This window comes from Miniopterus natalensis, chromosome 1 (genome assembly GCF_054644295.1).
Source record: "Miniopterus natalensis isolate mMinNat1 chromosome 1, mMinNat1.hap1, whole genome shotgun sequence".
Classification (NCBI taxonomy): domain Eukaryota; kingdom Metazoa; phylum Chordata; class Mammalia; order Chiroptera; family Miniopteridae; genus Miniopterus; species Miniopterus natalensis.
This window is the reverse complement of record NC_142081.1, coordinates 139,581,350-139,605,048: the sequence shown is the minus strand read 5'-3', so window position 1 is coordinate 139,605,048 and position 23,699 is coordinate 139,581,350. Positions and strand designations below refer to the sequence as shown.

The 23,699-nt window shown below is 33.4% G+C and overlaps 1 protein-coding gene across 3 annotated transcripts in view; it reads right to left on the bottom strand.

Moving 5' to 3' along the window:
• The window catches only part of TBCK (TBC1 domain containing kinase), a 165,164-nt gene that overhangs the window by 66,116 nt on the left and 75,349 nt on the right, over positions 1 to 23,699 (bottom strand). For all 3 annotated transcript variants that reach the window (XM_016223615.2, XM_016223616.2, XM_016223618.2), the window contains 2 exons: positions 12,849 to 12,885; positions 11,699 to 11,860 (listed from right to left, as the gene is read on the bottom strand). In XM_016223615.2, coding sequence (XP_016079101.2) covers positions 11,699 to 11,860; positions 12,849 to 12,885 — 199 coding nt within the window. The remainder of the gene's footprint in view (positions 1 to 11,698; positions 11,861 to 12,848; positions 12,886 to 23,699) is intronic.

The window sequence follows — 23,699 nt, the reverse complement described above, 5'->3', positions numbered from 1 at the left end:
AGAGAAATGATTTTGCATATCCAAACCACAGCCATAAAACATGACTTGCTTAAATAAGAGAAGATAAGTTGTGGAGATATGTGTTATACTTAAGCTGGGTTAAAATTTATTTATTACTTTATTTTTTCCATCACCATTTATCCCTCTATGCGCTCTCCCACCTCCACCCACCCCCTTGCCCCGCAGTCACCACACCACTGTCCTAGCCTATGAGTTCTCTCTCTCTCTCTTTTCCTTTTTTGCTCAAACCCCCACCCCATTCTGAGCTGCTGTTCACTGAGAAAGGGCTCACACCAGTAGAAAGAAAAGAGATGGCTAGTATTTTACTTGAGGGTTTTATCTAACATCAAGTATTGTCACTTTTATAGTGAAAAATGAGCTTCCTAGGAAGTCAGAACTGAACTGAAGAAGCAACTAGGTCGAACCATTTGAAACCTTTCACATGGAACTGTTCTGAGCTACAAAAACCTACTTTTGTAAAGAACTAACATGTTACCTTGTATAGTGAAAAATATTGCATTCGGACTCCAAATGCCAGTTACTAACTTACATAGTAAGGAGCATTCTGCAAGACCACACAGTGTCTCAGTTACTTCAAGAGCAAAATGGAGATGAGAAAGTCAACTTAACACAGTTGTGATATTGATACAAGATAAAAAATTTAAAAATTTTTGTAAACTCTAAAAGTGATTCAAAGTTGTTACAAGTAGAGATTATCTACATTGCCCAAATTTTCTACTCAAATCTAGCTTTTGAAATGAAGCTCACTACATGAGTCAACAATGTACAAACTTAGGTTTAGAGCTAAATGACATTTCTCCATGCCAATGGGCCCATAAATACCACCCTACTGTTTAATTTAATTCAACTAAAATTGAACTTGCTATATTAACAAATGGTATTAAGTGCTGAGGGATCATAAAGATGAGTAATTGCTGAGAGATGTTGGAACTGGGTCCAATGAGTGAGAGTTCTCATTGATTACCTTGGTATTTAATTAAAGACCTCGACATGCCACATTCATGAATTAAGTAAAAAATTGAAAGAGACTAAAACCAAATTAACATAGATAAAAGGACCCACCAGTTATTTATCTAGCAAGAACAAAATTTAACACTTTTTAAAAGAAGATGATAAAACCCAGGCTCCTCGCAATGTATCTTTATCAATATCCACTATATAAGAAACAATAACTAGATATGCAAAGCAGAAAAATGTGACCTATAATGAAGAAAAACAGAAGTTGATAGAAATAGACCCACAAGATGATCCAGAATTGAAACTAGCAGACAGGACTTAAAAGTAACTACTATCAATACATTCAAGGATCTAAAGAAAAATATAGTCAAAGTGAATAGACAGAGAAATACAAACAATAAAAGAGAACCAAACTGAAATACTAGAACAGAAAAGTATATTATTTGAAGTAGTTATTTACTGAAAGGGCTTAATAGCAAGCATAAATATGAAGAGAATTACACTGGAGCACAACCTGCTACAAACCAAAAATAAAGAAGAAACACAAATCTACAGGAAGAAATAAAGAGGACTAATTACAGAAAAATATGGTGGTAAATATAAAATATTAAATTTTTGCTTCTCTTCATATGTTTAAAAGACAATTAGCCAAAATAATAGCATTATGTTGTGGAATTTATTACAAATATGGACATAAAATATATAGCAGCAATGTTACATGGAAGGTAAATGGAATCACACTTTTGCAGTTTTAACATTTTCTATAAAATTGTACAATATTGATCCTATTTAAATGGTGATAAATTAAGAATGTAGATTACAATCCCTAGAGCAATAAACAAAATAATTCAAAAGGTAAAACGAAAAGTAAAAAATTAAAATGAAATGTTAAAAATATTTAACCCAAAGAAGTCAGAAAACACAGAAGAGAGACACAGAGCAGATAGGACAACTAGAAATACACCCAACCATATGAACAATCATATTAAAGGCAAATGGACTAAACACTATTTAAGAGGGAGTAAACATCAGATTGAATAAACAGAACAGGAAATAGCTATGTTCCTAAATTAACTATATGTCTAGACAACTATATATGTCAACTACATATCTGAAAGTGATACATTTTAAATATATATATAATTTTAAAGTAACTATAAATAAATATTTAAAATACTTTAGTTAAATAATTTTCTGCTTTTAAAAAATTTATTTTTCAATTGCAGTCAACATACAATGTTATATTAATTTCAGTTGTACAACATAGTGATTAAACATTTATATACCTTATGAAGTGGTCACCTTGATAAGTCTAGTATCCATCCGACACCACACAGTTATTACAATATTATTGAGTATATTCCCTATGCTATATTTTACATCCCATGACTATTTTTATAACTGGCAATTTGCACATCTTAATCCCTTTCATCTTTTTCACCCATAGCCCCTAGGCCCCTCCTATCTGGTGACCACCAATCTGTTCTCTGTACCGATATGAATTTGTTTCTGTTTTGTTTGTCTCACCAGTTTTTATCACAATCATCAGTGCTATTCCCCCAGCCAATCCACTTCAGGTATCTCTCATTCTCCCCTCTAGTCATCCTATTAGCATCCTTCTTACATTAAGATGATCATGCAGTTGCACACCTCTGAGTCACCCTTATGCTATTTTCTAAGCATCCGGTGCTTTCTCTCCATGCTCCTTCAGGACTAGTACTATGTCTTATCTTTATGGCCCAGTAATAGTATTGTGTTTATTAAACATGTTGAATGAATATACTTACCCTAAGGTCTCATAGAAAGTGACCAAATTTATTGACAAAGAGTTCATCTACTTTTGTGCTTCACAGCTTAAAAACATTAACTCAAAGTTGGTGAATCTTATTGACATATATTATTAAATGTTTTCCCCAAATAAACCTACTATTGTTTTGCATTTTTGTTCTAAATATGGTATTTTTCATAAATTTGCATTTCTTGGGGTTTAGACTTACTGACACTATTATTTATCTATATAATACTTTTTGAATACTTTGTCCTTGTTATATGCTCCTTTTCATGTTCTTAGCTCCATTCGTGCTTCAAACATCAAAAAGGTCACAAAAAAATCTGCTTCCAGCAGGGAAAGTGGAAAAATAGTAATTTAAAAATATGCCCAGATCATTCTATTCTCCTTATGACCCGAACTCATGGGAAACTATTTTACCAGAGCCTAAGTGACCTGGGGGAAGGGAAATATCCAACTCCAGGCCCCTCTAGCCTCCCTGTCTCACCTAAGAGGGGCAGGCACTGAGAAGCACTTGTAAAGGTCACAACCCAGGGACAGAGGCTTGATAAAAGACTGAGACATAATCATAGGATTACAGAATACTTTCCCTTCCCTACAGTTTACCTACATATCAATAGGGCTCCTGTATAATAACAGGGTAATACAACTGAAAAAAATTTACTTAAGAAGGAATCTCTAGGGAAACCCAAAGATAACAGGATACCAGAGGAAATTTTAGTCTCTGACAAATCTTCAAATTATATTTGTCATGTTGTCACTCAAAACCTCCAATAGTGCCTTAGCCTCTCAATCTAGATTCCATAAACATCTTAAGCACATATCTCAAACTTTACTTACTATCCTTCTTGGTATCATGCCCACTCCCCCATTCCCTAACTTGCTCTCACTCAGTATGTTGTTAGGGTATGGGAATATAGCCATATCTAACATTCCACTGGGTTCCAAATCCTATTGATTCTACAGAGCAATTCTGAGAGGGAAGTTGAATTCCCTCACTGAAAAATTAAGGAACTAATGCATAAGCTAGTCAAGTAACTTACTGAAACTAGAAGGTAATACCACATGTAATTAAGATAACACAAGTTAGCAGTGTCAGCCACAGTTACAGTACACCATTGGATCACCTTTAAACAATTGTGCATGAATGCTCTGGGCCAATAAAAAAATAAAACCAGAAAAAAAGATTAATTATTAATTATAGACTTACATACATATACACTTATGATACACACTCATTCCTAGTAGGAAATCGGTAAGTATTTGTTGAATAAATGAAGGGACATATTTAAAAAACACAATCTTGGTTATGCAGTCTAAAGGGGAAATAAAAGGATGACACAATATGTTCCTGGCTCCTACTTTAATTCACTCAGCCTTTCAAATCCATGGTATGTGCTTGCCATTATCAGCACATTTTGCTATGCATCTATCCTCTCTGCTGCTTAATGCCTACAATGAAGTGAAAAATAAATAGGAAATGCAATGAGCATTACTGATATATGGACACTTAAACTGTTTTCTGTTCTAAACATAATGGTCATCATTTAGCAGCTGAGTAGGTAGATACTATGATGCAAAGCATCTGGTGTTGATAATGGCACCCAGAACACTTAGGGAAAAAGAACAATGTAGCAGCATGCGAGGGCAGCAGCAGCCATCATTTCTCTTTTTCTTTTACGCTTAATGGTGAATCACAGCAAAGCAGGAGTCTGATTTTTTTTAGAACACTGTGATCAAGCTGAATAAGCATTTTTCATATGACTGATCAATGTTTGTATTCAAGAATTTAAATGGTTTGAAATTGTAGAAGTAATTAAATATAATTTCTTATAATAAAAAGAAAATTCTAGTTATTTGCTTTATGTTACATAATATTAAATAACTAGCCTGTGAGCACACTGGTGTATTATTCCTCTTCTTTCCTCTAGTCTAGTCTATTAGCTTGTTTTCATTTTATTTGTTTTGACTCACACTTAGAAGGGACATGTAGTAAGAAGTTATTTTTCATTCTATTTAAGGTCACCATTTAAGACAGGTAGCACATCAGATTACTTTCATTTTTGTGTGAACATATAGGGCTAGGGAGAACGGAAAAGAAACAGGACCCATGAGTATTATATATTACTACAATACGAACCATATATGAGCATTATGTGTTAAATGTCACTTTAAGCATGCTCATTTTGATATTTATAGTGTTACCTGCACTATCCATCAGCAGTATAGAAAGGAAAATTTTAAAGTTTCTAACTTTTAAAGGTTTTTGCGGTTGATTAATATATACTAAAGTAATACACACACACACACACACACACACACACATACATACATATATATATATATAAACTGTTTTACAAACCCAAGGCACATATAAACACTCAATAAATATAAATATAAAAAATTCTATATTTGTGTCTTGAAACAAAATGTTTAATAACTGATCTATAATAACTATAAGGTAATTTTTGAACTGCTCAAAACAATTCAGAAAGCAGAAACTCTTGTCAATCATAAAGCAAGCATCTCTCCTGTAGAGAAGAGCTTTTGTATTAGATTCTTGAAGCCTTGGGACCAGTTTTAAATAATAATCTAGTCTCAATTTTCAAGGTAAGTAGAAAATTCTGATCAACCCTGACCTTATTTTTCATTATAGTTCCCAGTACATAAGAAATCTTTCTTTTAACTTTATAAACTATGTCCATATTGTAGAATTAGTGGTATGCTTCAAGATCAACAGCTAGATCAGAGAATTCTCCCAGCTTTTTAGAATCATCTCACAACTTGAGTCTTTAACAGTCATTCTAGCATGTTTTCCATGAACATTTATTTTCAGCTTGGAAGTCATGTATTATAACATACATCTGTTTGCAAAATTTGCCCTTTTCCATAAAATAATGCAGTATCTCTGCCCCAAAGAAGGCTGATGTAATCTAATGAGATTTTGAAAATACATTTTCACAGTTTTTATTTCAGTGACTATACAATCACGTTAATAAAAACAAATTACTCTCTCATCTATCCTTAGCCAACTTTAAACTATTTGGTATTTACTATTCCATCTAAATCTTAATATGTAATTTAATGGGCGTGGTGGGGGGAGTGGAGGACCACAGCTAAAATCTCCATATTTAATTTCCATAATGACTGTCCTTTGGCGATTCCATGAAGATACACTTAGAAACAGACACGCATTAACATCATGTAGGTACAAGTAGGGAACAGGAATAATTAATGGATTCTCTGCTTCAGGAAAAATAGTATCAAATCTCATGGGGCTGAAAATATAAAACCTTCACTGAATAACTGTGCTGCTGTTGCTCTACTTTTTCACCAAATCAGCTCTCCACTATAACTGGCTAAGGCAGAAAAAAGGAATTGTGAATAACTACTGGGGGCACTTATGTGAAGAATCCTTTGCTGTGCACGATAGGACTCCTTGAAAGGAGTGTGCAGAGACCAGGATGCTCAACAAGTACCAACACCTCATTTGTATTTCGGTTCCTGATGTTATTTTCAGTGATACTTGTCATTCTTTCAAAAAAAAACTAAAGAGAAAGAAAACACCTCCTCTACAAACATACTCTTTAATACCCCTAACGTGGCCTACAAGATCCTGCATGGTCGTCCTTCGCCCACTTCTCCATTCTCTTCTAGTCATGCTCCCTTTTGCTCTAGGACTCCATCCCCATTTCTTGAGTTGTTTTGGGGGTTTTGGAAGATTTTCTTCCCTCTCTCTAGAAGATTCTCCCCTCTCCACTTTCTTCTCCCCGTTGTCAATTAAGTTTAGATATGACCTTGAACATCACTTACTTCGGGAAGGTTCTCTCACTCCCCCAGACTTGGCAGCGTCCCTGTTATAAATTCCTATTGCTTTCATATTCATCGTCATTACTCTTTATTTAACAAAAGGGTCACATATTAATAGTCTACTTGCTACAGTCAGTTATACTTGGTTGAAGTTTTATAGTTTTAAAAACTTGAGCCACTGTTTACAACTGGGAGATTACATGTACATATTATGGTAGCCCCATTTCTTTTATATTTGTCCCTAAATGAAAGCAAGAAGCTGTTAACTGAATACTCAGATTACTTCTCATTGCTCTTCCTCCCCCTCTGCCACCCCAGAGATAACCAAGAGCACCTTAAAGATATGCAGCATTTCACAAATTGAATTAACTTACTCCTAACTTTCACATTGATTTCCAATTCCATCTCAGCGATAAACAGGAAAATAATGAGCCGTAGGTTTAAAGAGTTTGAATATTTTAGCACCATGCTCTAGTTCTTAGTTTTTATGCCTTGATTCGTTTTGTTTCAGTACCAACACACTTGTATGCTACTTGAAAAAAATCACCTGGATTTTTTCTAGATTTCAGGCAACCTGGTATATAACTGTGTTACTCAAAGAGTATATTACTTTCATGAAATATTCCATGCTATGCTAAATCATGAGAAAGGCTGCACTATAAAAGTGCTTTAAGTCAGAACAGATAAGTAAGTACCTTTTCTTAGCTACTTAGGGCACTAATACAATATTTTTGTGGAACCAGGGAAGTGCTACATAATAGAGAGATGCTACCAGTATTTTTCACACATGTTGAAAATAAAACCTATTGTAAAAGTATACAGGTAACACTGAAATGAAATCTAAAATTGTATTGGAACCATTTCCTTTCAATTAAGCTTCTGTAATAAAACATATATCACGCAACTAAGATTTTTCAGCAGAATGCTAATTTCCTCCCACAAACAGGATTTGTAAGTTTTCACATGCTGAAGTCCCTTCAGTATATTCAGGATTTCCTTCTAAAATAGTTTATATATACATATTTATTTATCTTGATGTTAAAGTATAACTGTTTTAATCTCTGACAGTAAATCAAGTGTTCTTCCACACAGATTTCTCCGTTTGCTTCTACAGGTTCTCTAAGAAAAACTTCTTTCCTGGTTCAAATATTCTTATCTTTGAAGATGCTCAGGGGTACAGATATGCATTCTAAGAATTTATTTCAACCATATATAATGACATAAATGTTGAATTATTTTTCAACTGTATAGGGAAATGCACCAACAAAACAAAAAAGCATTTAAACATCTCAGCTATTACAAGTCAACTCTAAAATTATTACCATTTTGGTTTTATCCAGATTATCATACTCATCTTGAAAACTGCTTGAATGTAGCATTGAAAAATTTTTTAAAAATCAGCCTCATGGACACTGAAGCAGAACAATATCAGAGAGAGCAGGCTGAAGGCTGACAGGCTTCACCCTGTAATTGGGCTTAAATGGTGGTAACCTTGGAAACTGTTCTCTTAACACCAGTGGCCAATATCCAGTATTGGATGGTGCTATGAAAAACTCAGTATTTCTTCCAAAACACCCTACCACTATTTTTAGATTGACAAATACCAAATGCACTGCTCTCATAGTTATTTTCTCAAGTATTAAAATGACACACATACCAATACATGGCAAGAACTTTTAGCAAAATTTTCTAGCACCACTTGTACTTCCTTGGAATGTAACATCACACTATATCATCTGTAATGGCACAGAAACTGGGAACAATTGTTGGCAATAATAATTTCTTTGTGTGTTCTTTCTTCAAGAATTAAAGGGTTAGTATAAAGTGCAGAAAAGGAAGAAGAGGAATTTATAAAGACAGAATGTTGCACATTCTTTACATATTTAAAATATTAAATACTACATGTACTTTAAAAGGAGTTATGCACACCTGGTATGAGGTTTTGTGTCAGGTTCATCATTTATATACTATCTTTAGTGCTCATCTTAACGCTAAAGCAGATATTATTATCTCTATCTTACTGGAACTTTCAGAATGTATAGGATTCATTTTCCAGTGAGATTAAAAACTTGTCCAAGTTCACAAAGCCACTATGTGCCATGGCTGGAATGTGAACACATATTTATCTCACTGCACAGACCACTCTTTTAGCAGCAGACCCACCGTGAACGTTTCCCAATTCAAACAGGTAGTGAGTGGTGGAACTAGGACTCAAACCCACATCTGTCTTGACTCCCTACCCACTATACTATGTGCTCTGAGCAATGAAAAGAGATTCTTTTTAGTCATAATACAGACTTAAAATTGAAGGCTTATTTGACATCGTAGGTAATTCCTCAATTGCTTTGGCTTTTTGAGATTTTGTAACAACAAAATCTACGTGATTGATATCTATCCGCTTCAATAATTTACAGAAAAAGCCAAATGGGGTGATTGCTGCATTTATACTACCAACAGGAAAGCATGTCATGATAGAATAGAAAAAGTGAGGAAAATCATCATAATAATAATGATAATAACATTACTAGTAGTAACTTACATAGCACTTGCTCGTTACCAGGCACTGCTCTAAGCTGTGTAATATATTGATTCGTTTAATACAACAACCCTATGAAGTAGGTACAATTATCATTCTCCAGAGTTAAGGCAGTAGACACAGACGCCAAGCCATATCTCTAAGGTCCCACCACTGTAAGTGGTACAGCCAGGATCTGAAACCCAGATCTGGTTCTACAGTCCATGGTCTTCACCTCTGGGCTATTGGGCCTCTCTTTGTAGAAAGAAACAACTAAAAGGGATAATTTTTTAAAAAGTAGGCCAAGGTTACCAATATGGTGTTGTTTCCCTCATTTTACTGGCAAGAGATGCTTTGAACAGTGAATTTACCAATCTGCTTCAGCAAAGAATTCAGTTAAATTTGTTCTGACTGCTTACTTAGGCTTTTAAACTCAGTTAAGTGGGGATTTCAGTAAGGTACAACACATTTAGTGACTTCAAATCAATGATTAATTCTAACCTATTTTTATCTACAAAGACCATCTCAAGGGTTAAGTGAAATACAGAGTTAGCCTATCAATGTTTTTTTGTAGACTTTAAAAAACAGTGTATTTATTTCAAATTATGTTGCAAGCTTATTTCACATAATGCTTTGCTTAGAAAAGGCACCTTCAGTGTGTTTGGGCGTGCTAATCCGAATTAACTTGTCGGGACTTCCCATGACCACTTCCCTATCCTTTGAGCATCAGGCACCATTATGGGACTCAACATATTTTAAAAAGACATATCTTTAGATCTAGTATTTAGTAGAGACATTCTAATTAAGTCCACTTTGATTAAAAATAAAACAAAACTTAAGGGCAAAACTTGCATTTAAACTCTTTCTGTTTTAAGTCACATTTTTCCTACATACTTTTTTCTTCCCCAGCAGGAATCAATTATAGTGACCAAGTAAGTGATGAGCCAGAATAATGGCATGGAGCGTCAAGGCAATTCACATCAATAGAGGGCATCCTATTTTCTAAAGGAAATAGAGCTTACCTTTTTAATGAGGCAGTGCTAACAAACATATATCTTACTTTCTGAATTGAGAAATAATGGTTTTATTTTAATGAACAAGCAGAGTTACTACTTATCTGTCTATACAATATGAAAACAGATTCCTTCACCAGTGCTTAACTGGAGTATTTACATACAAAATTGAAAAAGTATTAATTTTTCTTGACTTGAAAATATACAGTCAGCATTCCTAGTATATATATTTTGAGAACTGACCAGAAAAATTCTTTTAATCCTAATAAATTATCCTCTGTTTACTTTGGCAAATTGGAAATGGCAGGAAAACATCTGCAGGGTATAGGGAGTATTTCTAGTTTGGAAAACTAGCTTCTTTGTTACTGTTCAACACCGAGAGGGGAGGGGAGGGGAGGGGTGGAGAGGGGGGAAGGAGGAAGGAAGTATACTTGATTTTCATAAAGACTCTCCTAGGGAAAAAAAGAAAAGAACTAAACTGTCTGTTCATATAAGAAGTAATTTACTTTAATTAAAATTTGATAAGTTAGAAAGCTGATGGTGATACTTTTAACTTTGGGGGAAGAGGGAAGAAGTTTTAAACAATTCAAGGATTTTTGTTATTTCTGACAACAGAAAATAGATGGAGTATTAGGTACAGATAATCTACTAAAAAAGAAAAATCAGGGTAGACAGCAGGTTTATTATTCCTCTTGAGAGTGCTTAATAAATATATAATCTTAATGTACCTTTTCTTTGTTTTTTTGGTTTTTAGGCAAATTTATGTCTTAGATAATTTCAAATGTTTATAAGCAGCAGTCAATGTGTACCTGCCTAAAAATACAGAGACCAGCAATAGACTCAGCAGGACTGGAGCCAATGAAATGCTGTTTGAAGAAAGTAGACTTCTTCTACCTGAAAAACATTTTGGTTTCATTTCTTCTTCCACAGATTTTTATATCCTAGGTAACCATGTTACTTTCATCTTTCAACCATAGTATCAAAGCTTTGACCACAGTTGCATCCTATACTTCCACACTTAAGCATACAACTCCTAGATTTACAAAGGCCTTATTTGTGAATACAATGTATAGCTTAACTTACTATCCTGCACTGTGATGTGGAGTTTCCCTGGAATGTGATTTGCCCTGCCAAGAGGACAGTGTTTCCTTTCTTAAAATCCATCAAATTGTTAGCAAGAAGCTATGAATAGGAGAGAGCAAGTTTCATGTGATTTACATCTTTGTATAAACAGAGATTCTTAAACACCTTCCCATGTGATCCTTATTTACTCTCTACCAGCTGAAGGTAAACAGGTCTGTCCTGAGCAAAAAGGAAAATATGGCACTGCTCTTGGCCCTTGTACCATTTTGGTGGCATCACTGACATGAAAGTAAACCAGAGTGCACTAGAATGACCCAGTTTTGTATCTGCAAGGCTGGGCAGCAGAAGAGGCAGTGTTTAGGGGAGACACTCCCGAGAGAGATGATGAGGCTCAAGGGGGAGAGATCCATTCGGAGGGCTCAAAGGATGATTTGTGCAAATTGGTATAAGAATGCCTCGTCATCTTATCATTAAATTTCAGTTAGTGATTCCATTTATTTATATCTGTACCTGGTAAATCAGAGAAGAGAAGAATGCACTCATTAAAGCCATTGGCCAAGAGCCGGTCCCGCAGCTGCTGAAGAATCGCCACTCCGATACAGAACGGGAAGGAGGAGTTCCCAAGGAGCAAGGTATCCCAGAGGTGAAAAATTTTGTGCAGTGGAAATACATCTGTAAAATGACAAAATATAAATAAATTAATTACAATAAAAAAAAAAAAACAACAAAAATTAAAACAGTAACAAGCTGCTTTACTAGACATGGCCATTCTCTCATGACCAAAACTATTATATAAGAACATGTACTACCAAACTGTTTTATAAAATGTTTATCTGGCTTTGTAAATGTACTGCTTCCTAAGGAATCTTAAAACATTGATAATTAGATGGGTCAAACAGATGACGTTTTCTAACGTTCATTATGCATGTTGGTATAGTTGATCCATACAATATATTTCCTCCTAGATTTTTCCACTTAGTTATATTATTCTCATAAGTTTATTCACCTAGGTTAACTTTAGTATTGTTGCATTTCTATGATGCACTCTAAATACTTGCTTTATTAAATTCACACCAAAATATCCAATTAGAAATTTTCTGTTTTTAGCAAATTTTTTCATTTAACAATACTGATGATATTTTCCCAGGCCAATGCATACATATTTACTTCAAATATTGCATTTCATTTATCATGTGTGTATATTTAAGCAGGATGAGCACTGTATTAATATTTGCAATTGGTTAGAGTGTTACATATTCACATAATCTGTTTAATTTCTAGAGGAGTTCTAGTTTAGGAAATAGCAAAAGTATTAGTTATTAGAGAATCTCTAAAATTAAGCCTGATTTGGTTGTAAAAGTTTCCTTCCAAAACTGTATGTAAATACTAGAGTTAATATTAATTTCTTTTTCAACAGAGGGCAGAAATTTTATGAATGTCACAACATGTAAAACAGGTTTTCATCCAATACAATATTCTTTTTATATTCAGCCATCAGAACAATTGATAGTCTTTTCTACCCAACTCTATTACATTAGAACTACATAAGAATGCTTATGTAATTAAATCAGCTGATACTACTGTAAATATAATATTCTGGGCAAGAATGGAGCTGTCCTTTTGCTAACAATATCAAAAGGAAAGGGAAAATAATACTTACGAGTAAACATGGTGAGAAACCAAGGGATGGCATAGAGCTATAAGTGGAGAAAGAAAGGGGTAATGGGGAGAGATGGATAAAGAGGAGACAAAAGAGATAATTAAAATGATTACCAATAAACTGAATGGTAAATAAAGTTCTATGTTTTGGTCTACTCCATTAATTAAAATATAACAGAGTGTGGACAATTATAATTATTATCGCACATACGCTATTAAATAACAGTATCTATTACAAATGCTCCATAACCCTTATGCCAAGGATTATTCAACAGAATGTCTTCACTTCATCAAAGGATATACTCAAGACCATGCCTAATCCAAACAGAATGCTAGCAGGATAATTTCAAGGGTGTACTTTTCAGATTGTACAAAAATATTCCTGAGATTTATGTGGTCCTCATTATTATTGAGTTACCCTTACTATCTTTGAGAATAGGTGAGCTATTTAATAAATGTCCAAAATGTCTCATAAAAAGGTCTTATAAAGCATATGCTTTCTGTTACCATTTTTTAAATTAATAGGAAGCTTCATAAGATCTAGGAATGAAATAATTTGACTCTTTAGCTGAGTAGCAAATTTATGTTCCTAAGTTTACTGTCTAAGAATAAACACACACACACAGATATACATTTTCAATTAATTTTGTGAGATTATGGAAGTGAGAAATCATTCTTAATTTCTAAAAGTAGAGTACAATCTTCTTTGTCAATACCAAGTATCAAAAATCAAAAATAATTTATTTTAAAAATCTGAAAAAGCTCTAATTTCATTTTACTTTCTGTGTCAATATATGCTTCTATTAAACAAAGATTTCTATATAGCATATAGGCTTTAAATAAATATTCTTTCACTACCTATAAATTGTGAATTTATAAGTACAGTTGCATATACCTTTGCATTGCACATTATTGAGTACTTATGGTACCAAAATGCTAGTCAAGAACCTTAAGTAAAATGACATACTACACTGAAATCTAAGTACTGTATGTGGAATAAAGTCCACTGCACTCCACAAGATAATCATTTATATATGTTGACATATAGAGAGTCCTTTCAAGTAACATTACAAATGAGAGAACTAAGGAGTACAAAGGTATGTGACTTCAGTGTAAAGAGTATGGACTATAGAAAACAATAAAATATAACAAAATTCAAAATCTTTAGCCTAATTTAAATTTTAAAAAAGTCAGAAATTAGTTACATCACTAATATTCAACTTACATTTATTTTAAGGACATGATATCAATTATATTTCCCTCTACCCTTCTGATCAAAGCCAACTTTACTATTAGGAATCTTTCTGAATTACTTTAGCAACTAGCTAACAACTCCCTTTCCTACATACTGAAGAGGGCATGCATACGAAGGAACTACACAAAGCAGGGAAAGAACCACTTGAAAGAATCAGAGGGAAAACTTGCTGGGCTCACACAAAGCCAGGAATAGTTCATTTTATCACCAGCTAGGATAAAAAAGTAAAAAAATTAAAACAAAACAACAAAACCTTGCAATAAACAAGGTATCAGGGTATTGACTTAGTAATGGGGAAAATTATGTTTCCAAATTATGCTACCCTGGTCTCACTTAATAAACATTAAAAGCAAGTCTTGAAAGAACCATACTGTTTGAATGTTGCTTAACTGCATACCAAAATAAAGCTCAAGATCATTTATAATAATATAACAATACCCAATACCCAACAAGGCAAAATTTACAATGACTAGACTCCAATAAAAAATGCCAGTAATGCAAGGCAGGAGGAAAAATATGACCCATAATGAGGACCAAAATCGTTCAATCAAAATGGACATAGAATTGACATATGTATATGTAATTCTAGCCAATATTAAAATATTTTTTACATCTGTATTCCATATATTAAAAAAGCTAAAGAATGATTGAACATGTTAAGTAGAAACAGCAGATACAAAAAAAGAGAAAATAAAAATTTTAGAGATAAAATAAAATGTTTGAGATAAAAAAATACACTGAATGGGATTAACAGCAGATCAGACATCTCAGAAGAAAAGCTAGATGAACTTGAAAACAAAGCAATAGAATGTATCCAAAATAAAACAAAGACAGGAAAAAAAGAAAAAAAAACAAATGTTGTGTGCATCAATGAGTAACTTTAAGCAGCTGAATATCTGTTATTGGAAACTACAAAGGAGAGAAGATGGGAGAGGGAACAGAATAAATATTTAAAGAAATAATAGCTGAACATTTTCCAAATTTGATGGAAAAAAACATACACTAATAGATCTCAAAATTTCAAAAACTTGAAGCACAAGAAACATGAACAAAAAACTACACCAAGGCTTGTAATACTCCAGTTTCTTAAAATCAGTAGTAAAGAGAAAAACCGTACAATTTAGCCAAAGGGAAAATACATCAATGAGAAGAATGTTTTTTCATTGTTTTTGAAAACAGTGCACAACAGACAGTGGAGCAAAAATTTTAAAGTATTAAAAAAACTAAAAAACCTACCAACTTATAGTTGTATGCCCAACAAAAGTATCTTTCAGAGACAAAGGTAAAATAAAGACTCCTGCACACACAGAAGCTGAAAGAATTCATCACCAGCAGTTCCACACTACTAGAAATGCTGAAGACAGTCATTTAGGCAGAAAGAAATTATATGAGATGAAAATTTGGATCTACATAGACGAATGAAGAGACTCAGGAATTATAAATATGTGGTTAAATAAGAAAGACTTTTATTTAAAAATATTTAAAAATAGTTGATTCTTTAAAGCAAAACCAATTTATTGTGGGGCTTATAACATATGTAGAAATAAAATGTAGGACACCGCCACAAATGCCATGACAAGGAAATAAAGGTATACTGTTGTAAAGTATTTACACTATATGTGAAGTGGTATAATATTACTTGAAAGAAGACTGCTATAAGTTGAAGAAGTGGAGTACAGACTAGGATTTCTTAACCTCAGCACTATTCACATTTGGGGTTAGATAACTCTTTCTGGGCAGAAGGGGGGTGGTCATTGTACTCTGCATTTTAAGATTTTTGCAGCAACCCAGCCTCTACCCACTAGATGCCAATAGCACTTGCTCAGTGTTGTCAAAAATGTCTCCAGACATTGCCAAAAGTTCCTGGAGAGTCAAAATTGCCCGTTTGCAGACCACTGTATAAGTCCGAAATAAATCAGTAAGAAAACACAACAAAGGGTTATAGCTAATATGCCAACAAAAGAGATAAAATACAATCACAGAAAAAAATACACAATTAATTCAAAGAAGGCAGATAAAATGGAAAACAAGAACAAAGAATTGATGGGACAAATAAAATAAAAATAGCTAAATGGTGGATTTAAAGACAACCACATTGATAATCACATGGTTCTGTGATGGTTAATTTTATGTCAACCTGAGTGAGCCACCAAATGTCCAGATATTAAACATTACTCTGGGTGTGTCTGTGAAGGTGATTCTGGATAAAATCAACACGTGAGTCAGCAGACTGAGTAAAGCAGATTGCCCTTTCTAATGTGAGCAGGTCTCATGAAATTTGCTGGAGACCTATGTAGAACAAAAGTCAGGGTAAGGGAGAATTCACACTCTCTGCCTGACTGATAGGATGCAGCAGTGAACAAAGCATAATTCAAGCCTGCAAGGTGCTTGCACTTCATTAAGAGCAGTAGATGTTCATTAAATATTATCTCAATCAACTCCAATTAGGTTCTTGCCTCCACCTCACCACCAGAACTACTCTTATTTTGTACATCAAGGATCTGCTAAATCTAATGGCCAATTCTCAATCTTTCTTTAACAATCAGCAGTCTGACAGAGTTGACTACTCTCGCTTCCTCAAAACACTTTTTCCCCCAAGTCTGCTTCTAAGACATCACATTCATCTAGTTTTTTTTCTTTCCTTTCTGACTGCTCCTTCTCCATCTCCTTTGTTGGTTCCTCTTCATCTCCCTGACAAATATTGGTTTGGCCATGTTGTGCTCTGACCTTTCCTCTTTTTCTCCAAATGATTACATACAGTATGAGAACTCCTTTATTTATAGCTCCATCCCAATCTCTCCCCTGAATTCCAAACTCATATGCCCAAATGCCTACTTGACATCTCTACTTGTATGTCCAACAGAACAGAACATGCCCCATGTTGAGCTCCTTAGACTTCTTCTATAATCTGTGTCTTCAAGTAGAGTCTTCTAAATCTCCATTAAGAACAATTATATTCTTTCAATCGATCAGTCAAAAAATTCTGGAATCATTCTTGACTATTCTTTCTCCTACATTGTACATTTGTCACCAGCAGTCCTGTGGGTTCTACTTTCAAAATAAATCCAGAATATGAAAACTTCTTACCACCCTGACTTCCAATTTCCTGATCCAAGCCACCATCACCTCTTGCTTAGATTATTTTACAACAGCCTGTGAGCAGTCTTCTAGATTCCACCCTTGCCCTACTTGGGTTTCTCTTAGCATAGCAGCCTGAACGATCTTATTAAAGTGCTTAGATCAGAACATGCCACTCCTCTGCTCAATGGCATCTACTGGCTTTCTGCCACTGACAATAAAAGCAAAAGTCCTAACTCTGACATGTAAGATTCTGTAATCTGGCCCTCCAAGCATCTCCTTAACCTCACCTCCTTGTTCGCTGGGCTCCACTCACACAGTCTCCTGCTGCCCCTCCCACATCCCTGGCACGCCTCCACCCCAGGGCTGTGGCACTTGTTGCTTCTGCTTGCCCTACTCTTTCTCTCAGTTTCTTAAGGCACTTATTCAAAAGTCACCTTTCCTGTGAGACTTTCCTAGGCTAGTTTATTTAAAATTCAATTCATCCTTCACCTGAGCACTTAATATCCATGTCACTGCTTTAGTGTTTTTTTTCCTCTTTGGACTTACCACTACCTAACATATCACATAGCATATTTATCTTCTTTATTGCCTGTCCCCCACTAGATTATAAATTCAATGAGGGTAGAGATTATGTCTGTTTTTTTCACTGATGTACCCAGGGTCTGGGGAAAATGCCTGGCACATAACAGGCACTCAAATATTTGTTGAAAGAATGAATGAAATATATAATAAAGATAATCAAAAGGGATAAATTAAAATACCCAAATAATCATGAAATCAAACATTTTCCTGAGGAGTTTTTAATAAGTATCAAATAATGAGAAAAGTAGTAAATATCCCTTGGCTAACACATTTAAAAAATCCTTTATATTAAACAGTAAAAAGTATTGGAAAAAACAAACTTGAAATTTTAAATTATATACCTATGCTTTGACAACAATTATGAAAATAACTATTAAAAATAAGTGAAATGAGGTCCTGGCTGGGTAGTTTATTTGGTTGGAGCATCACCCTGATACACCAAGGTTGCAAGTTTGATCCCTGATCAGGGCACATACAAGAATCAACCAATGAATGCATAAATAAGTGGAACAAATCCATGTTCCTCTCTCTCATCAATAAATAATAAAAAATAAGTAAAATGAAGCACACTTAATGATATCTGAAAAGTGATAATTCAAATTGAATTAATTTCTTATATATAATATATAACAACTCCTAGATGCTCAACAACAGTCACTTCTTAACAACTAAATTAAAGTCAGATAAATACATAGGTAATATATTGTGAGGTTATAATACTTGTTATTTATTCTTTCTATATTTCTCCTTTTAAGATTTAAACAATCTTAACTGATATTTCATTGTAAATGATTTCTTAAAATATTAGTATATATTCATAATACAGTCTGATACACACAAAAACCCCAGCAAAACAAGGTAACATTGAATATTAGGCTGGTTCAGGTTTTAATTTTTAAAATAACAATTAAATAATAAAATATTTTATTGCAAATACAAACATATAAAATTAGTCTTATCAAGTTAGAGACATTATTAGCTATTTTCTGATTTCAAGTTGGAAACTGAAACACAATGAAAAGAAATCATACATGCAGTCACTATTTTCTCTAGATTATGAAATTGTGTACGCTTGATTTGGCACAGTGCTAGTCTGCTAAAACAGTCAGATGAGTAAATACTGCCCCCTAGCAATATCAAGAAAGAATAATGATATTTAGCATTTCATGGTATCTTCTCCATATAGGCTGGTGATGTCAAAATCTTAAATATCAATAGGAAAAATCAAGGCAGGGGACTCATTAATTTGATTTTGAAGAGAAGAAAATTGTGGCTCAAAAACTTATAAATCTATAAAAATGAAAAAGATTTAAAAATAAAATATTTCTTATAAACTCTAGATAACTTTTTTGTGAACTGAATTATTACTCACTAACATATTGTGTGCTCTCTCTATATATACAATTATAAAATTATTACAAAATGGGAAGGTCCTTCTAATTGACTTTATCTTCTTATGAGCATACTATATTTTCTGTTTACTTCGTCAGAAGTATTTTTATATTTAAATTACTGTAAGCCACATATTGACCATTAGTTTGATGCCTTGCAATAATTCCCTGCATTAGGGAAATGTGCATCCAGCTATTCAAGAAAAGTATGCCTAAAAACTGGTAAGTTTTCAAAGCAGTAGAAACCAGCATACAGTTTCTTGAAACTTTGTAGCTCTGGAATTGTGATCTAGTAGTTAATATATCTCTTTGAGCATTTAGGATAGTTGTGAAGATTAGCTAATGGATCTAAAACACCTGGCAGAGGATGTGACATATATCAGACATCAGTATAGAAATTACAATGATCAATCTTAATGACAATCCAGAAGTTTCTGTATTTTAACACACCAAAGTTCTGAGATAGCCTCATATAGTCATCTCACAAAACATAAACAAGTTTTGTTAGAAGAGGAGGATAGGATTGGAAAGTCAAAAAAAGAGAATCCTAAGCACTGGGAACTGTAGATGTTATTTTACAGGTTGAGGTAAACTCATTTAAAGCTAGGCATAGCCTAAGGAGGCTAAATTATTCACAGTCCTGCTGGCTCTCTGAATCAACGTCCCTCAATTCCATTTCAGCTACTGTGAGTTCAAAAAATTCCAAATATTCTTACACAATTTTTTTTCCTTCTTTATAAATTCCCTAAGATCCTTTATTTTGTGCATATCTGAATTATTATTGTTCTCTTAATTACATATTCAATTATTCCCAACTGTGCTAAAGAAAACTAAAATAATTTTAAAAAAGAGAAGAATGATGGAATTGCATCGAGGGATGGTCAGTATTAAAATAAATCATCACTATTATATCACCTTTCATTTTTTTACTGTGTTATTCAAAATATTACATCATCTTTCAAAAAGATATAAAATTCCCCATTCTTATCTATTTTTTTTAAAAAAGTTTTTAATAAACACAGTTGAGAATTTAGAATTTTTCATTTTCCACCATTACTAGCAAAGAGAAGAAAATTGATAGAGGATGATTCACAATTATTAGACCAATCAGAAGACTGGTAATAGTTTTCTAGACTCTAGGGAAATGGTAATGTTGGTCATATAAGTGACATTTCAAAGCGTGAGTGCTCAGATGACTATGTCTTAGACGAATTTCCCCCAAACATAAGAATCAAAGAATCAGAGTAAATTAGTTAGACATTCAATTGGAAAGACCTCGTCACACAATATTTTTCAAGATAAATCCAACCATCCTATTTTGCTAAAAAGATGTGTGAGAGTAATTTTAAAATTACATTTCAGCAAAAAATTTGATACAATTTAAGTGGACAAATGTCAAAGGTAGGTGTATTTATTTACAAAGTGACTGGAAGGAAACAGATGATTAAAAAGAAAAACAAATAATTAGATCTATCATTATAATTTGTGTTCATAAATTTAAAAATGAAAATATTTTAAAGTTATGGGATAAAAAAGATAGCTGCTTTATGCTAAGTGAAATAAGCCAGTCAGAGAAAGAGAAGTACCACATGATCTCACTCATATGTGCAATGTAATAAACAAAATAAACTGATGAACAAAGTAGATCCAGAGACACAGAAGCATGGAACAGACTGAGGGATCTCAGAGGGAAGGTGGAGATGGGGAAGTGGGTGGGGAGAGATTAATAAAAGAACTTACATGTTTATAAGCATAACCCATGGACACAGACATTGCTATGGGGAAGGCCTGAGGGTGGAGTGGATCCGGGGTAGAGGGGAATCAATGGGGGAAAAAGGGGACATTTGTAATGCTTTCAACAATAAAGATTAAAAAAAAAAAAAGGAAGAAATAAGCCACTGACATGGATAAAGAAAAAGGAGAATGTACATTTATATAAAATAAAGATGAATCACCTCAAAGAACATGGGAGGGGAAAAGATAGCTGTTTTCCAACAAAGTTCAAGCCCTGTAACCATTTTGTTTTGATAACTGTGTTTTGACCTTATAAGTATAGGAAGAACCAGAAATAAGCCAGACCCTATTAGGGATGTATTTGAAATCTGGATCAGGCTTTACAAGATAGATATGCTCCAGGTTTATGCATGAGAGATGAGCAGTAAGTTCAAAGGACACTGTACATTTCAAATATGTATATTTTCAAAAATAGGAATATATGGAATAAAATTTTGGGTTTGCTATAGCTGAAATTCCTATTAAAATTTTTAATTACATTATTTTTACTATGCCTTTATTCTACTTCTGCAAATTATCCAAAAAATAATTTAAATATGTAAAAATAATTTAAAAGGTACACTGGACCCAGATGGTAAACAGTTAATTTTCTTTACCTTTTACATCAAAAGTTATATTAGGTACATCTTTTGCAAGTAATTATTTCCTTAATATTAAAAAAGAAATAAATTAAATAAAAAATAGTTAACTGCATAAACATATCTTTCTCTTTTGTTCTTACTTGACTTACAATATTGAACCAAAAAACTGTAAAGTAGAAATTAATAATAAAATCACATGGACCATTTCATTGGTCCACATTTCTGAGAAGGATTTGGTTACAATTCCAGAGTACCTTTGAATTATCTCATAGAGTAAAACAAAAACTTCCCAAAATTTCAAACAAAATTAACTTTGCGTAAAAGACTATAAAACATGCTATGTAGCACTTTCTAGGATAGAGAAAAGTACCTAAAAAAAAACAAGCAAATAAAAAAGTTTAAAATTTAAAGTGGTGAGGGGCAATGTCACCAACTCAGACAAACAAGAAAGTCTTTATTATTGTTAGTATCATGTCTCCTCTGGCAAAGTAGTCATTAATTGAGGTAGCAAAATAAAATATCCATTATAGCTTATAATGCTTTTCTAAATGTAAATCATACTAATGTAACCAAAGAAATAGTGCAACATTATCAGATGCTAATAAGTAAAACACCACCAATAATGGTTAGACCTTAACACTATTGTGTACCTGGAAATGTATTGAACAGGTTATATGTATTATCTTACTTAATCATCACAATAATCCTGTGTAACAATAACATGAAGGCCAGGAATGAATGAGCAAATGGATAATCAAACAAACACTAAATAAATATTTTTGAGCAATCCTTTCACATTTTCTGTTAGCACAAACTCAGCTGAATATAATTTTGAAAATGACAGTGGTTAGCTTTGAAGGAAAGAGAAAATCAGTAGTAGTATAGATATCCATTAAGACTGTAGTTAAATGAAAATGAGCCCAGCCGGGCATGGCTCAGCGGTTAAGCATGGACCTAGGATCCAGGCAATTTAGGTTCGATTCCCGGTCAGGGCACATGCCTGGGTTGCGGGTTCGATCAATGACTCTCTCATCATTCATGTTTCTATCTCTCTCCCTCTCCTTTCCTCTCTCTGAAATCAATAAAGATATATATATATTTTTAAAATGGTTAAGTTGGTAAATTTAAAAAAAAAAAAGAAGCAAGAAAATGATTTTGCCAGCTTACTTGGTTATTACTGAATTTGCTTTATCTTTAGCAGCGACAGCAGGTTCAAAAAGCACATCGAGTACTGAGATACAGCCCTTATCATTTCTCTTAAGGGCTACCTGACAACTTTTCAAAATGTACAAGTTTAATGCTATTCATAGCATTTCAGGAAAACAATTTCTTTAAGAATGAAGAAATGTACTTTCCTTTTCTCATCTCAAAGTCCTGGTATAGTTTCAGAGGCAGAAACCTACACCAAAACAAAAATGATAAAAAATCTCCCTGGCCTCAATTTTGCCAAATATAGATTACTCACTCTATTTATATGTAAATCACATAACTATGATGGCATATGTAATCTAAGCATCACATCAGTGCACAATATCCCTAACTATTCAAGCTTCAGCAGTGCTCAGCATTCAGAGCTCTGTGAAATGGAAAGAAACCAGAAATCATAGTCTTTCCAGCAATGGAGCCTGCTTTCCAATGATGGAAGGCTAATGAAGGTTTACTTTGAGAGGATTAGACATTGAGCAAGAAACCAGTGTGGGATCTTATTACCCATCCCCTTGATGAGTCATCATTTGTATTGTTAGAGGTACAGAGAGGTCGCTGAACCAATTATTTTAAATGTAAAACAATGAAGGTGATAATTAAGGGAAAAAAGAAGAAACACTGCACATATAAACTAACAAAATGCAACTAAAAATAAGTGATTACAGAGTAAGAAAAATGTTAGAAAAACTCACCATTTCATCAAACACCTCACACTACTCTAAATGTCAACAATCTTTATATTTAAAAATGCTAAATCCAAAAAATCCAACATCAAGTCTGTTTTCAAAATTAAATTTAAAAATAGGTTCAACATTTTCATATTATCTACAGATGAGAATCACTACAATAAACACAATAAAACAAACAAAAAATAGGGTAAAATACTTCAAAAAACAATCTTCCTATTACCAATTTAACTTTCTTTGTTAAATACCTTTCATTTGCCCATTTTCTCTGACAAG